Here is a 15281-nt window from a genome sequence, read left to right on the forward strand (position 1 = left end):
AGGAAAAGAGAAAGTCTTTTCCATCTGCACCAGTTTGAAATTAGGGCTCCCTTAACATGAATTGCGGCAGGACTCATTCACATGAGGGTTCATACATGCAGTGAAAAGACGAACAGGGTTTCATGGTCACTGTTTTTGGTTAATTGCATGAAATGAGGGATAAATACACGCATAATCTGTTTAACAAAACTCCTAGGTTCATCAGCATGCAAAATAGAAGGTGTCTTAAAAGAGACTGTGATCAGCAGGCAGACAGCCTGTGTTGGTTTGTTTCCTCTGACTGCTTCAGATCTTCTAGAGGAGCTCTTCTACTAAGAGAGCCTGAACTTCTGACCTCATGGACAGGAACCGCAGATAGGCAAGGCTTTCTGAAGGTGCTCCTCCTACCTTCATTCAAATGAGGTGTTCCTCCCGCCTTCACCCTGATAGGGCGCTCCTCCCGCCTTCACCCTGATAGGGCGCTCCTCCCGCCTTCACCCTGATAGGGCGCTCCTCCCGCCTTCACCCTGATAGGGCGTTCCTCCCGCCTTCACCCTGATAGGGTGTTCCTCCTGTCTTCACTGGGGACTTTTTATTTTTAGTTTGAAAGGATCAACTGGTCTTGGTCAGCCTTAGGAAGGGAAGCATCAGTCAGGTGAAAATGCGCGGCGAACTTTAAATACCTAGCTGCTTCTCATCATGCATTTAAGTTTGATTGACTTCAGCTGTTAGAGAAGTTCACTGGGTGCGGTGGCTCGGGTTAGTAATCCTAACACTGGAAGGCTGAGGTGGGTGGACTGCTTGAGCCCAGGAGTTCGAGCCTGCAGTGAGCTGTGATCGCACCTTTGTATTCCAGCCCGGGCAACAGAGGGAGACCCTGTCTCTAAAGGGTTTTGCATGGTTATCCAGAGCAGTCTCTTGAGTTTTGGTTCTCCTTGACACAGCTGCATTTGGAGATCCTCTGTGTGAGGCATGTTTAGAGAAAGAGAAACACTGATCCCTGGAATTGATATTCTTCCAAGAAATCTTAGTCTTGTTGGTAAAGGCAGTCCTCAGATGGTACTGGTCCCTTTGTTAGTGGTGAGCCTACAGAGATGGTGCCTGGTGTGCAGAGCGATGTGGTTGGATGGAGGTGAACAGAGCTGTTCGGGGCCCCTGGGCCGCCTGCTGGTCCTAGCCCATCACCGCCAGTCGTTCAGCAGACAGGTCCCCCAGCTGATCGTTTGAGCTTGGACTTGGCACACATTATGGAGTTCGTCTGGATCTCCTGTCTTGGATTTGATATGAAGATTAGTTGGTCCATCCCGTGTCCTAATAGATGTTTTTAGCAGGTGGTCTGAACTTGAACTATCTCACGTGAAGAAAGTTCCTTCTGGTGCCTCTTTTAATTTCTTTTTGTCTTCATGAACAGTCGTGCACCCCTAGCACCATCCTTTTGAGCTCCCCAAGGCCTCTGCCAGACACATCGCTCCAGGGATGACTCCTCAACCCACTGTGCCGTCACCACTGGCTCTGCACCGCTTCTGAGCCATTCCTGGAGCTTGAGGCACTGCGAGATCAGGGGAAAAGGGTCAGCATGGCAAGGACAGATGGCTGCCTATAAGCTGGGGTCATTGAGCGGCTTTTGGACTTGCTGGAAGTCGGTGGGAACCCCCAAAATGAGTCCCTGTGGGGTGTCTGAAATGGTGGCAGAACGGGCAAGAATGGGGTCCGGCAGTTCTCTCCCCTCAGGTCCTGGCGGATGGATAGCAAAGTCCTGTGTAGACACGGTCACCCACAGGTGGTGTATGCCGGCCGCTAAGGGCCTTGGGTGGCAGGCCTCAGTCCCCACAGTCCAGAGAGTGCCTGTCTGCCATTCCCTGCCCGGTAGGCACCCGGGGCCCTGGAATTCAGAAGGCTGCTGGCCCTTTTTTCCTACCCGGACTCGCTTACCACACTGTTGGAGGCCACCTGGCCCTAGTCTATTTGTGATTTTATAGAGACAGGGTCTCACTGTGTTGTCCAGGCTGATCTTGAATTCCTGGGCTTAAGCAATCCTCCTGCCTAGGCCTCCCAAAGTGTTGAGATTACAGGCGTGAGCCACCTCGCCCAGCCCCGGCCTTAGTCTCTAGTCTGTTTGATGCTGGAGGGTAGTAATGTTGACTCTGGAATAAATGTTGACTCTGGAAGTAATGTTGATTCTGGAACGTTTTCTGGGGTCACTGTTGGGAGGCATTGTCTCCCTTGGGCTCTTGCTGCAGCCCCAGGCTGTTGAGCTGCACAGCTGTCCTCAGAGGGTGGGGAAGCTGTTCTGTCTTGGGGGCATGGAGTCTGCTAGGTAGGCCCTGTGAGGATCCCAGCTGTCACCTGGTGGGCACCTGTAGAGGTTTGGTTTTGTTCTTTTAATCGAGGTGGGGTCTTGCTCTGTCACCCAGGCTGGAGTGAAGGGGCACAATTATAGCTCACTGCAGCCTTGAACTCCTGGGCCCAAGTGGTCCTCAGCCTCCCAAAGTGCTAGGGTTACAGGTTAGAGCCACCGGGCGGGGCCCCCTTTGGCTTGTGTTTTTAAGTCTTTTTTTCCTCCATATTTCTGGCTGTTAATTTTGTTTTATAAAAGTTCTGGCTCAGTGCCCCCTGGGGGAGCCTTGTGTGGGCACCTCCCGGGCAGTGTGGGTGCATGAGTTGGCTGCTGTGGGTGACACTGGGAGGCATGGCAGGGGCACTGAGGCCACAGGTGGCAGCTCCCTGTGCTTGACCTACATCAGGTCTAGAGTAGTGGGCACTCGGGAAGGAAGCACCAGGACGACACATTGGAAGGAGGAGCTGCAGGGCAGGGCCAGCCAGTGCTTGGGAGCCCGGGAGGGCACCTGGGTGGACGCAGTCTGCGGGAGCACTTGCTCTCCTGCGTGAGGAACAGACCTGAATGCTGTTTGAAACACTGGACCCATTCCTGCCCTCCTGTGACTTTGTTGGTTTTCTGGGTTTTAGTGCAGATTGTAGCTGGCAGCTCACGATGGAGCTCTTCCCGGTGCAGGCTGACAGGCGGGAGGGATTCTCCTCTACTGAAATGGATGTTACTGTATCTGGGAACAGATTTTTTTCTTTTCTTTTTCTTTTTCTTTTTTTTTTTTGAGACGGAGTCTTGTTCTGTCACCCAAGCTGGAGTGCAGTGGCGCAATCTCAGCTCACTGCAACCTCTGCCTCCCAGGCTCAAGCGATTCTCCTGCCTCAGCCTCCCAAGTAGCTGGGATTACAGGTGCCTGTTACCGTGCCTGGTTAATTTTTGTATTTTTAGTGGAGATGGGGTTTCATCACGTTGGCCAGGCTGGTCTTGAACTCTTGACTGACCTCAGGTAATCCGCCTGCCTTAGCCTCCCAAAGTGTTGGGATTACAGACATAAGCCACTGTGCCCGGCCTAGATTTGTTTTGATTGAAAAAGCTGAAGCAAATAAAAATTGTGCTGGGGAGAATGGAGTGCTCACAGGATGGGCTGTATTTCTCACCGGCCTCACCACACCTTCCTCTGCACTCTCACACTCTGACTCTCCTAAAGATGCTGGCATTTCCTGAACTAAAGCTAGCATTTCACAGAGCAGGGCCATGGGCCATGGACCACAGTCACCTGGCCATTTAGACAGCTCTGCCCTGCCCCCCACAACTTGGGTACCCAACCATGTCATTCCCACCCCTAGCTTTGTGGGACACCGTTCTGCTGGGCCTAGTTCTCTTTCCTGAAGCACCCCAGGCATGCAGAGGATGTTCTCAGCAGAGGGGAGACACCACAGTGTAGCTGACTTCTGTCTCTCTTCACTTTCACCATATTTACTTACTTTTGGCAGAAGTAGGGTTGAACATTTATGTGAAGTTTTCTTTACTACTGGGGACAGCGGGGCAGATTCCTGCCGCACATTCTCGCCTCTGCTCCAGCCTAGGTGCTACCTGGGCGGGGGCGGGGGGAGTGCAGCTGTTTTGAGGTACTCCGAGTTCCCACCTGCCGTCGCCGGTGGATGAACTGGCTCATTTCTAGAGCTGCTGGAGGCGGTGGTGGCTTTCCTGAGAGCACCTCCCGGGCTCGGGCTGGTGGGGAGCTTGATTTTACCTTTTTATGTGGAAATAACTTCAAATTTACAAAATATTCACAAAAATAAAGACAGCAGGCCGGGCACGGTGGCTCAAGCCTGTAATCCCAGCACTTTGGGAGGCCGAGGCGGGTGGATCACGAGGTCAGGAGATCGAGACTATCCTGGCTAACATGGTGAAACCCCGTCTCTACTAAAAATACAAAAAACTAGCCGGGCGTGGTGGCGGGCACCTGTAGTCTCAGCTACTTGGGAGGCTGAGGCGGGAGAATGGCGTGAACCCGGGAGGCGGAGCTTGCAGTGAGCCGAGATCATGCCACTGCACTCCAGCCTGGGAGACACAGCGAGACTCCATCTCAAAAAAAAAAAAAAAAAAAAAAAAAAAAAAAGACAGCAGGGACTACCCAGGTGCTCTACATAGAGTTGCTTGTTGCTGGGGCTGCGTCCTTTTGTGCCCTCCCTGCCCCGTCGGAGAGGATCCCAGATGTGGCCCTTCCCCATGCACGTCAGGCGTGTGAAGAGAGCAGGTGTCCCCTGGCGATGGGCAGCAGGCTTGGTGGTGCTCCAGCCTTGGTGCAGGAGTTCCCTGAGGTGAGATTCAGGGCTCTGGCTGGCTGGCCTTTCGTGTTTCCTGAGCGATGGATGTGGGCACGGCGTCCTCCATGTTGTACCGCCCGGCATGGGGTGTGCATGTGTGTCATGCCAGGGCTCTGGGCCTGCTGTGGGGACTGTTGCCCTGCCTGTGCCCTGTATGTTGTGCGCTTGTGCCCGTGGGTGGGTGTATCTTTTCATTTTTAGTGATATCCTTAAAACATTCTTTTTTAATTTGGAAATCTTTAGAGAGAGCCCCCCCGTTCTTTCACTCAGCTTCAGAAGTTATACGCGCCTGGCCAGCCTCCACTTGCCCGTTCCTTCCATTCCTTTGTTTTGAAGCAAGTCCCGGTAATGAAATTCCATTCATGCACTTGTCAGTGTGTAAAGGTTCTTTTTTTTTTTTTTTTTTTTTTTTTTTTTTTTTTTTGAGACGGAGTCTCGCTCTGTTGCCCAGACTGTAGTGCAGTGGCACGATCTCCACTCACTGCAAGCTCCGCCTCCCCGGGTTCCCACCATTCTCCTGCCTCAGCCTCCCGAGTAGCTGGGACTACAGGCGCCCGCCACCGCGCCCAGCTAATTTTTGTATTTTTAGTAGAGACGGGGTTTCACCGTGTTAGTCAGGATGGTCTCGATCTCCTGACCTCGTGATCCGCCCGTCTCGGCCTCCCAAAGTGCTGGGATTACAGGCGTGAGCCACCGCGCCCGGCCAGTGTGTAAAGGTTCTTAAAAGCAACCTTAATTTTATAGTGTCTGATGAACCGAAGTTTGTTAATTTCATTGTACTCCTCAAATTTATCACCCTTTTCCTGCGCGGTGTGTGCATGCTGGGTCTGGTTTTATTTATTTTTATATATGCACATAAATATATTTTAAGAGATGGGGTCTCACTGTATAGCCCAGACTGGTCTGAAACTCCTGGGCTCAAGCGATCTTCTCGCCTTGGTGTCCCAAAGTGCTGGGACTGAGATGTGAACCACCGTGTCTGGCCACCATATTCCTCTATATGATAATTTCTGCCTTTACCTGTTAGCAGTCTAGAAGCATGTGGGATTTTTCCTTCCTCCCTCCCTCCCTCCCTTCCTTCCTTCTTTCTTTTTTAAACTCTTAATATCCATTGCTTGTGCTATGGGCAAAGGATGTGGCCTGCATGGTACACATTCATTGTTTGATGCTTGTTGAGACTTTATGGCCCAATAGATTATACATTTTTTGTAAATAGTCCATCTGTGCTTGTGAATATGTGTGTTCTTTATTTGATGCAATATTCTATATGAGCTTGTTGGGTCAAATGTATAAATCATGCTTACATTTTTTTTTTTTTTTTTTTTTGAGACGGAGTCTTGCTCTGTCACCCAGGTTGGAGTGCAGTGGCCGGATCTCAGCTCACTGCAAGCTCCGCCTCCCGGGTTTACGCCATTCTCCTGCCTCAGCCTCCCGAGTAGCTGGGACTACAGGCGCCCACCACCGCGCCCGGCTAGTTTTTTGTATTTTTAGTAGAGACGGGGTTTCACCGTGTTAGCCAGGATGGTCTCGATCTCCTGACCTCGTGATCCGCCCGCCTCGGCCTCCCAAAGTGCTGGGATTACAGGCTTGAGCCACCGCGCCCGGCCCATGCTTACATTTTTAATGTCTTTAATTTATTTTTGTGTGAATTGGCTTCATTAGGCTTGTAAGTTTAACAGTTCTCATTGTAGCTCCTGGAGGTTTTGTATTTGATATTTTCAAGATGTCCTGTTAGGCGGTGTGTACGCATTGGAATTTGGTTATTTCCTTCGATCATGGTGCAGTAGCCCTTGTAGCCCTTTTACTCCAGTCAAGGTGTTTCTCTGGCCTCAGCTCAGCTGATCGGTCAGCAGTACCCACTTTCTGCTCCTTAGTGTATACGTGGACATTTTCCTTATGTCCAGCTTCAGCTTCAGCTTTGCTGTGGTATTTTAAAACTGGAATTAAAATTTTTTCTTTTTTTTGGAGACGGAGTCTTGTTCTATTGCCCAGGCTGGAGTGCAGTGGTGCAATCTCGGCTCACTACAACCTCCGCCTCCCAGGTTCAAGCGATTCTCCTGCCTCAAGCCTCCCAAGTAGCTGGGATTACAGACACCTGCCACCATGCCTGGCTAATTTTTGTATTTTTAGTAGAGACAGGGTTTCACCATCTTGGTCAGGCTGGTCTTGAACTCCTGACCTCATGATCCACCTGCCTCTGCTTTCCAAAGTCCTGGATTACAGGCGAGAGCCACCGCACCTGGCCTAAAACTGGAATTTTAAATTTTTAACCTGATTGACAAACTCTTCATTAGCAAGTTTAGACTGTTGACTTAGTTGGATTACTGATCTATTTTAGATTTGTTTCCGTGATCCTTTTTTTCCCTTTTTCCTTTTTTTTTTCTTCTGAGATGGAGTCTCGCTGTATTGCCCAGGCTGGAGTGATCTCAGCCCACTGTAGCGTCCGCCTCCCAGGTTCAAGCAGTTCTCCTGCCTCAGTCTCCTGAATAGGATTACAGGCGTGCACCACCACGCCCGGCTAATTTTTTTGTATTTTTAGTAGAGATGGGGTTTCCCCATGTTGGCCAGGCCGGTCTCGAACTTCTGACTTCGTGATCCGCCCTCCTCAGCTTCCGAAAGTGCTGGGATTACAGGCGGAAGCCACTGCGCCCGGCTGCCTTTTTCTTCTGATGTATTGACTCAGATGGTTTTGCTTTTTTTGAGTGGGGGGCATTTTTCCTCCTCTACTGATTTGGAAGGTACACATTCCATTTAACTGTCTGATTTCAAGTTTTTTCAGTATTTTACTGTGGTCACGTACACATAACATAAAATTTATCGTCTTAACCATTGTAAGTGTGTAGTTCAGGGGCATGAAGCACTTTGATAATGCTATGCAGCCTTCGCCACCATCTATTTTCAGAGCCTTTTTGTCTTCCCAGTCTGAAACTCTGTCCCCGTGAAACAGGAACTCCCCATTCCTCCCTCCCTGGCCGCAGGCACCCACCGTTCTACTCCCTGTCTCCATGAATTTGACTCCTCTTCAGTCCCTCACGTAAGTGCAATCAGGCAGTATTTGTCTTTTTGTGTCTGGCTTATTGCACTGAGCACATTTTCAAAGTTTTTCCATGTCATTGCATGCATTGCAACTTCCTTGCCTTTTAAGGCTGAATAACCCTCTGTATGTGGAGATAAACTTTTGCTTACCCATTCCTTCCTCCATGGGCACTTGGGTTGCTCCCGTGTTTTAGCCATTGTGAGTGATGCTGCGAGGAACACGGGTGATAAGTATCTGAGCCCGTTTTCAGTTCTTTTGGGTGTGTACCCAGAAGTGGCATTGCCAGGTCACACGGCATTTCTGTCTTTAAGTTTCTGAGGAGCTACAACACTGTTTTCCACAGTGGCTGCACCTTTTTACGTTCCTGCTTGTGGTGCACAAGAGTTCGGGGTTTCCACATCCTCACCAATGTTTTTTTAATTTTTGTTAGTATTTTTTGGTAGCCATTCTAATGGGTTTGAAGGTAACATCATAGTTTGGATTTGCATTTCTGTGTTTATTGAGCATTTGAACTTTGGAAGAATTGTCTGTCTGAGCATTTTAACCAGTTTTGAATTGGGTTGTTTATTTTTTGTTGAGTTTTAGGAATTTCTGGATATTCATCCCTTATCAGATACGTGATTTGAAAATGTTTCCTCCTGTTCACTCTGCGATGTATCTTTTTTTTTTTTTTTTTTTTTTTTGAGACGGAGTCTCGCTCTGTCGCCCAGGCTGGAGTGCACTGGCCGGATCTCAGCTCACTGCAAGCTCCGCCTCCCGGGTTTACGCCATTCTCCTGCCTCAGCCTCCCGAGTAGCTGGGACTACAGGCGCCCGCCACCTCGCCCGGCTAAGTTTTTGTATTTTTTTTAGTAGAGACGGGGTTTCACCGTGTCAGCCAGGATGGTCTCGATCTCCTGACCTCGTGTTCCGCCCGTCTCAGCCTCCCAAAGTGCTGGGATTACAGGCTTGAGCCACCGCGCCCGGCCTGCGATGTATCTTTTAATGCACACATTTTAACATTTGTCATGAAGTCCTGTTTATTTTTCTTTCATTTCCTGTGCCTTTGGTGTCTTATTCAAGAGATCATTGCCAAATCCAGTGTCATGAAGCTTTCCCCTTCTGTTTTAAGAGATTTATAGTTTTAGGTCTTATGTCTAGGTCTTTGATTTTGAGTTAATTTTTATATGTGGAATGAGGCAAGGTCCAACTTCACGTTCTTTTGCATAGCCATATCTACTGGACCCAGTGCCATCTGCTGAAAAGACTGTCTTTTCCCCTCTGAATGGTCTTGGGACCCTTGTCAGTAGTCTATGCTGGATACAGGAGGGTTTGCTTCAGGGTTCTCTGCTATCCCCATGGTCTGTATGTCTGTCCTTTCGTCAGCACCACACTGTTTTGATGACTGTAGCTTTGTGGTAAATTCTGAAGTCAGGAAGCGTGACTTTTCCAGCTTTTTCAAGGTGATTTGGCTGTTGGGGTTTCCTTGAATTTCCATATGAATTTTAGAGTGGATTTTCCTATTTCTGCAAAAGAAATCATTGGTATTTTGATAAGAATTGCATTGGATCCATAGATCACTTTGGGTGGTATTGACATCTTAACAATATCAGTCTTCCAGTCATACATTCCTTAGTGCATTTAGTGGGTCCCATGGTAAAGTGTTTAGATGTCAGCATGTAGACTTGGCTTAACAAAAATCCAAGGAACACTTGATGTTGGAACTCTAGTGACCTCCCCTCGTTTCCAGGGTTCTTTTCCCTATTGTGGGTTCTGACTTGTCTACAATCCTCCCTGAGGTGGGCATCACGGCTGCTGCACCCAGGCCCTCATCTTGCCGCTCTGCCGGCATCTCAGTCCAGCCAGCCCTCAGGGACTTCTTTCTGTGGTTGTCATATGTATGTCTTTGCTTAGTTTTCTCATCTGAGGTCTGTTTCCCCTTAACTCTTCTGTCTGAGTTGAGGTGGGGGCTCATCATCTCAGCTGGGAAGCTGCTGTTCCATGCTCTTCCTCACTCTAATTTTGGGTTTTTCAGCCTCTTGCTCATATGAGCTCCCTCAGCCTCCCAAGTAGCTGGAGTTACAGACGTACACCCCGTCTCTGGCTCTGAGTTTTTAAAGCATTTTCATCAAAGCCTTTTTTGCTCACAACTCATGGGCTGTTCACATTTCCAGAAGCCCTGACTCTGGAGAAGATGGTGGCTTGTTTATGAAGTTAGAATCTTTTCTCACATCTTAAGGGTCAGAAGAAATAAAAACAATCTTCCCTCCCTCTCTTCCTCCCTCCCTTCCTTCCTTTTCTTTCCTTCCTTCTTTCTTTCCTTCCTTCTTTCTTCTTTCTTTCCTTCTTTATTTCTTTCCTTCTTTCTTCTCTTTCCTTTCTTTTTCTTTCCTTTCTTTCCTTTCATTCCTTTCCTTCCTTCTTCTTTCTCTTCTTTTTCTCTCTCTCTCTCGTTCTTCCCTCATGCCTGTAATCCCAGCACTTTGGGAGGCTGAGGTGGGTGGATCACTTGAGGCCAGGAGTTCCAGACCAGCTTGGAAAACATAGCAAAACCCCATCTCTACTAAAAATATAAAAATTAGCAGGGTGTGGGCCAGGCGCGGTGGCTCATGCCTGTAATCCCAGCACTTTGGGAGGCTGAGGTGTGCAGATCACGAAGTCAGGAGATCGAGACCATCCTGGCTAACATAGTGAAACCCCGTCTCTACTAAAAGTACAAAAAATTAGCCGGGCATGGTGGCAGGCACCTATAGTCCCAGCTGTAGGCAGGAGAAGAATGGCATGAACCTGGGAGGCAGAGCTTTCAGTGAGCCGAGATTGCGCCACTGCACTCCAGCCTGGCAACAGAGTGAGACTCTGTCAAAAAAAAAAAAAAAAAAAAAAATTAGCTGGGGTGTGGTGGCAGTGCTCCCAGCTACTTGGGAGGCCGAGGTAGGAGAATTGCTTTTTAAACCCAGGAGGCAGAGGTTTCAGTGAGCCGAGATCGCCCCACTGCACTCCAGCCTGGGAGATAGAGTGAGACTCCATCTCTAAAACAAACAACAAATAGGGCCTTGTTCTGTTTGCCCAGGCTGGAGTGCAATGGCATGATCTCGGCTCACTGCCACTCTGAATTCCTGGGGACCCAGGAGATCCTCAAGGGATCCTCCCACCTTAGCCTTTTGAGTAGCTGGGACTACTACAGGTGGCATGCTCCACTGTGCCCGGCTAATTAAAAAAAAAATTGTTTATAGAGATGGGGTCTTGCCATCTTGCCCAGGCTGGCCTTGAACTTGTGGGCTCAAGTGATCCTCCAACCTCGGCCTCTCAGAGTGCTGGGATTTTAGGCGGACCCACTGCGCCTAGCTCAGCCTCTTTTCTTTCTTTTCTTTTCTTTTTTCTTTTCCTTTCTTTTCCTTTCTTCTTCCCTTCCCTTCCCTTCCCTTCCCTTCCCTTCCCTTCCCTTCCCTTTTCCTTCCCTTTTCCTTCCCTTTTCCTTCCCTTTTCCTTCCCTTTTCCTTCCCTTTTCCTTCCCTTTTCCTTCCCTTTTCCTTCCCTTTTCCTTCCCTTTTCCTTCCCTTTTCCTTCCCCTTTCCTTCCCCTTTCCTTCCCCTTTCCTTCCCCTTTCCTTCCCCTTTCCTTCCCCTTTCCTTCCCCTTTCCTTCCCCTTTCCTTCCCCTTTCCTTCCCCTTTCCTTCCCCTTTCCTTCCCCTTTCCTTCCCCTTTCCTTCCCCTTTCCTTCCCCTTTCCTTCCCTTTTCCTTCCCTTTTCCTTCCCTTTTCCTTCCCTTTCTTTCTGATGGAGTCTCACTCTGTCGCCCGGGCTGGAGTGCAGTGGCATGATCTTGGCTCACTGCAACCTTTGCCACCCAGGTTCAAGTGATTCTCCTGCCTCAGTCTCCCGAGTAGCTGCGACTACAGGTGCGTTCACCATGCCCGGCTAATTTTTTGTATATTTAGTAGAGACGGGGTTTCACCGTGTTAGCCAGGATGGTCTTGACCACCTGACCTCGTGATCCGCCTGCCTCGGCCTCGCAAGGTGATGGGATTACAGGCATGAGCTACTGTGCCTGGCCTCTGGATGCTTTCTTTATGAGCATATTGTCAAGTAGCATTTCTTTGGATCTTCAAATTGTTAAAAAATACTTCTATCTATATTGTCTCATTTGGTCATTAAAATACCCTGAGGGTATACATGTGTGGAAACATTTGCATTCCTGTTGAGACTCACTGCGGCCAGTAAGTGGCTCACGCCTGTCACTCCAGCACTTTGGGAGGCCGAGGCAGGCGGATCACCTGAGGTCAGGAGTTTGAGACCAGCCTGGCCAACATGGTGAAACCCTGTCTCTGCTAAAAATACAAAAATTAGCTGGGCCTGGTGGCTGGCACATGTAGTCCCAGCTACTTGGGAGGCTGAGGCAGAAGAATCGCTGGAACCCTGGAGGCGGAGGTACTCCAGCCTGGGCAACAGAGTGAGACTCCGTCTCAAAACAAACAAACAAACAAGACTCACTGAACCGGAAGAGTTAAGGGTCATGCTATTTCCTGCACATGGTTTGCCTCAGTTCAAAGTGGTAAAAACAAACTGCTCCCAAAACAACAGCCCATGAGATGACCAGGTCCAGCCCAGCGCAGCCCAGTCTGCAGAGGAGGAGCCACGTGGGGCTGTGATCGGAGCCCAGTGTCCCAGTGCACCTGCCGACCCCCTCCCCCGCCTCTGGCTTCCTTCCGTTGGCTGTCCTTGGAGGGGTGTGCTTTGTGGGCAGGCGTTTGGTGTCCTGAGCATGCAGACTGCCCTTGGAGTGGTGGGCAGGATTGTTTTAGCCTAAAGGGGTTCCACACCTGCACGGGAGCTCTTGGTGATGGGTCACTCTGGCAAAGTTCCCCCGGCAGGTCACCTGTGAGGAGGCACCTCACGGTCAGTTCTGGGTCTGGTGGGTGTTCTCCTGCAGGCTCCACACTTGAGCCAGGTCCTGCCGGAAGAGGCAGTGTTGGGTGTTCCCTTGGTGGATGAGAGGCGCCGAGGGTCTTGGTGGCTCCGTGTGTCCCCAGGGGCAGCACTTTGCATTTCTTGGGAGACTTGAAGATGGCCGAGGTCATTTTAGTGAGCACAGTGAAACAGCACCTGTCAGTGGCTCATACCTGGAGCTCTCTCTCCTCTTGGAGGTGATGTGGGGACCAGCACCCACCTCTCCCATGGTGTCCGTGTGGATGGGGTCTAGGGTTTTGAACCCGCTGACGCAGATGTGGTTGAAGTCAGCTTGTGTGCAGATGGGGTCATACAGGAAGAATGAAAACTGTCGAAGGCTTTGCTCAGCATGTTTTCTTTTGGATGTTCAATCTGATAAATGTTGTGAATGAGAAGTGGATGAAATCTTTTTTTTTTTTTTTTTTTTGAGTCAGAGTCTCGCTCTGTCGCCCAGGCTGAGAGTGCAGTCATGCGATTTCGGCTCACTGCAACCTCCACCTTCCAGGTTTAACGGATTCTCCTGCCTCAGCCTCCCAAGTAGCTGGGACTACAGGCATGCACCACCACATTCCGCTAATATTTTTGTATTTTTGGTAGAGACAGGGTTTCACCATGTTGGCCAGGCTGGTCTCAAACTCCTGGCCTCAAGTGATCTGCCCGCCTCGGCTTCCCAAAGTGCTGGGATTACAGGTAGGAGCCACTGCACCCAACCTAAAAAGTAGATGAAATCTTCAAGTGGTTGGAGATTGTGAATTTTAGCAGCACTAGGGATAGTAGAAATTACACGTGTCATGGTTTAGGGAGAAAAAGCATGAACACATGGTTTTATTAGCAGTAACACTGTCATTTCTAGTTTATGTGACGAAACATCTTAATGTACTGCTTCAAAGATAAACTGAGTGTTTATGTTTTAGGTTAAATAGGATTGCGAATCAGGTGGCCATTCAGCGGAAGAAGCAGTTTGTGGAGCGAGCCCACAGCTACTGGCTGCTCAAGCGGCTGTCCAGGAATGGTGCCCCCCTGCTGCGGCGGCTCCAGTCCAGCCTGCAGTCTCAGCGAAGCTCACAGCAGGTATGTGGCTCACGGCCCCCACCCTCCAGGGAGAGGGCACTTGGTTCAGGCTGGACGTGGTGCTGCCCCCTGGGTCCAGGCTCCCCATTGGGAAGCCTCGGTCTCGTCCAGACCCGGACCTGTAGGAGGAGTTAGGTGTGCCCTGGGCCCTGGATCTGTGACTTTGGGGGTGATTCTCATCCATGCCTGTCACTGGGGGATGTTTCTTCGGTTGTGAGTTGTGCTCCCCTGCCCCGCCCCGCCCTACCCGCACACATGCTGATGGGCAGTGACCAGTTCTGGGGGCTGGGGATGCTCAGGGATGTGTTACGCTGTGGCTGCATGAGTGTCCAGGCTGAGGACAGCAGGAGTGGGACCCAGTGAGCACCCGGGCCAGTGGGTGGGGGTCTGTGTGCTGGGCCTGGAGTGTGGGTTTTAGAAATGTGTGAGGAGTGGTTTATTTCGAGGGCCTTGCTCTGAAGGCTGGTTTAGCATGGACTGTGATAGGGTGGGGAGGGCTTGAGAGAGCTGAGAGAGTGGAAGGGAAGGAGCAGTACTTTTCCTTTTTAAAAGAACCAACTCAAACTCTTACATTTTGGTAGTAGGTTTGAGTTTATAGACTCATCTGATATTGTGAAACAGTTCTGAAAAAATGGGTTTACAGAGTGAAGTAGCTTTTGTGAGATGCACAAAAGTAAATTGAAAACATAAATGGCTCTGCACATGGCCCAGAACCTGCGGCCAGCACCCTCTGCCCACGCTGCCTAGTGAGGAGCCGCTGATTTTTTGGAAGAGCTATCTGCGGCCAGTGTTGCGTGGCCTGAGCACCTCTTGGAATTTCCTCATGGTGCTTTTCACTGCCATCCTGGGCACGAAGCAGAACCATCCTGCTCTGCTGTGAGGTGGCGACTTGCTCAGGGGAAGCTTGAGTCTGCAGGGTTCACAGTTGGGTTCCTGTGCGGTGGCCGGTGCTGTCTCTGCCTTGCAGACTCTGCCCCTGCAGCGTGAGCCCTGTTCAGTCACCTGCTGTGGCTGCCTCGTGCTCCAGGGAATTCAGAGTCTGGCGCTCTGGTCTGGCAGCTGGTGATTTGTGGGTCTGATTTGGTGGTGGGGTCCAGGGTCTTCTGATGGCCTTGGTGTGTCCTGGTTGTGGAGTGTTCTGGGCCTCCTGTGCCGTCTACCTGGGTTGCCCCACTGTGTGTCTGTCCAGGGAACTTGGGGCTCCCCGGACAGTCTGTGAGCCAGTCCCTCTCCAAGTGGGATCCTCACATGGCCACAGAGTTGAGGCTTCAGTGAATGTTTTTTGGCTGTTGAATGAGTTAACTGCATCTTCCGTTCCGTGATGTGACTTTGCTTTCCATCTCTCCTCGTCCTCACCTCGTAGCCTCCAGGGCTCCCAGAAGGAGAGCGCAGTTGGGGGGGTGCTCTAAAGAGGCAGAGTCAGGAAGTGGCTGAGTGGCGGGAAGCTCTGGGGACTGGAGGCATTGGTCTTGGCCCCGCAATGTTGGGGGATGGAAGAGAGGCTTGGCTGGGAGGAAGCTGAGGATTCAGATCTTGGGTCTCATCTTGGGGCTGGACAGGACTCCAGATAAGCCTCAGAGGAGCTGTGAAGGGCGGATTCCATGGGAAGTGGG

General features: G+C 50.4%; 1 protein-coding gene across 12 annotated transcripts in view; it reads left to right on the forward strand.

Moving 5' to 3' along the window:
• BRD1 (bromodomain containing 1) overlaps positions 1-15281 on the forward strand; it is a 52876-nt gene that overhangs the window by 9538 nt on the left and 28057 nt on the right. For 11 of the 12 annotated variants that reach the window (XR_007717183.1, XM_050745814.1, XM_050745820.1 and 8 more), the window contains one exon: positions 13512-13668. Coding sequence is in view for 11 of the 12 variants with exons in the window: in XM_050745814.1 (XP_050601771.1) it covers positions 13512-13668 (157 nt within the window). In the remaining variant the exon portion in view is untranslated. Of the gene's footprint in view, positions 1-196; positions 359-13511; positions 13669-15281 lie in introns of all 12 variants that reach the window. The other variant, XM_050745824.1, reaches the window with a different exon arrangement.

The sequence above is a fragment of the Macaca thibetana genome, chromosome 10 (assembly GCF_024542745.1).
Source record: "Macaca thibetana thibetana isolate TM-01 chromosome 10, ASM2454274v1, whole genome shotgun sequence".
NCBI classification, from domain to species: Eukaryota; Metazoa; Chordata; class Mammalia; order Primates; family Cercopithecidae; genus Macaca; species Macaca thibetana.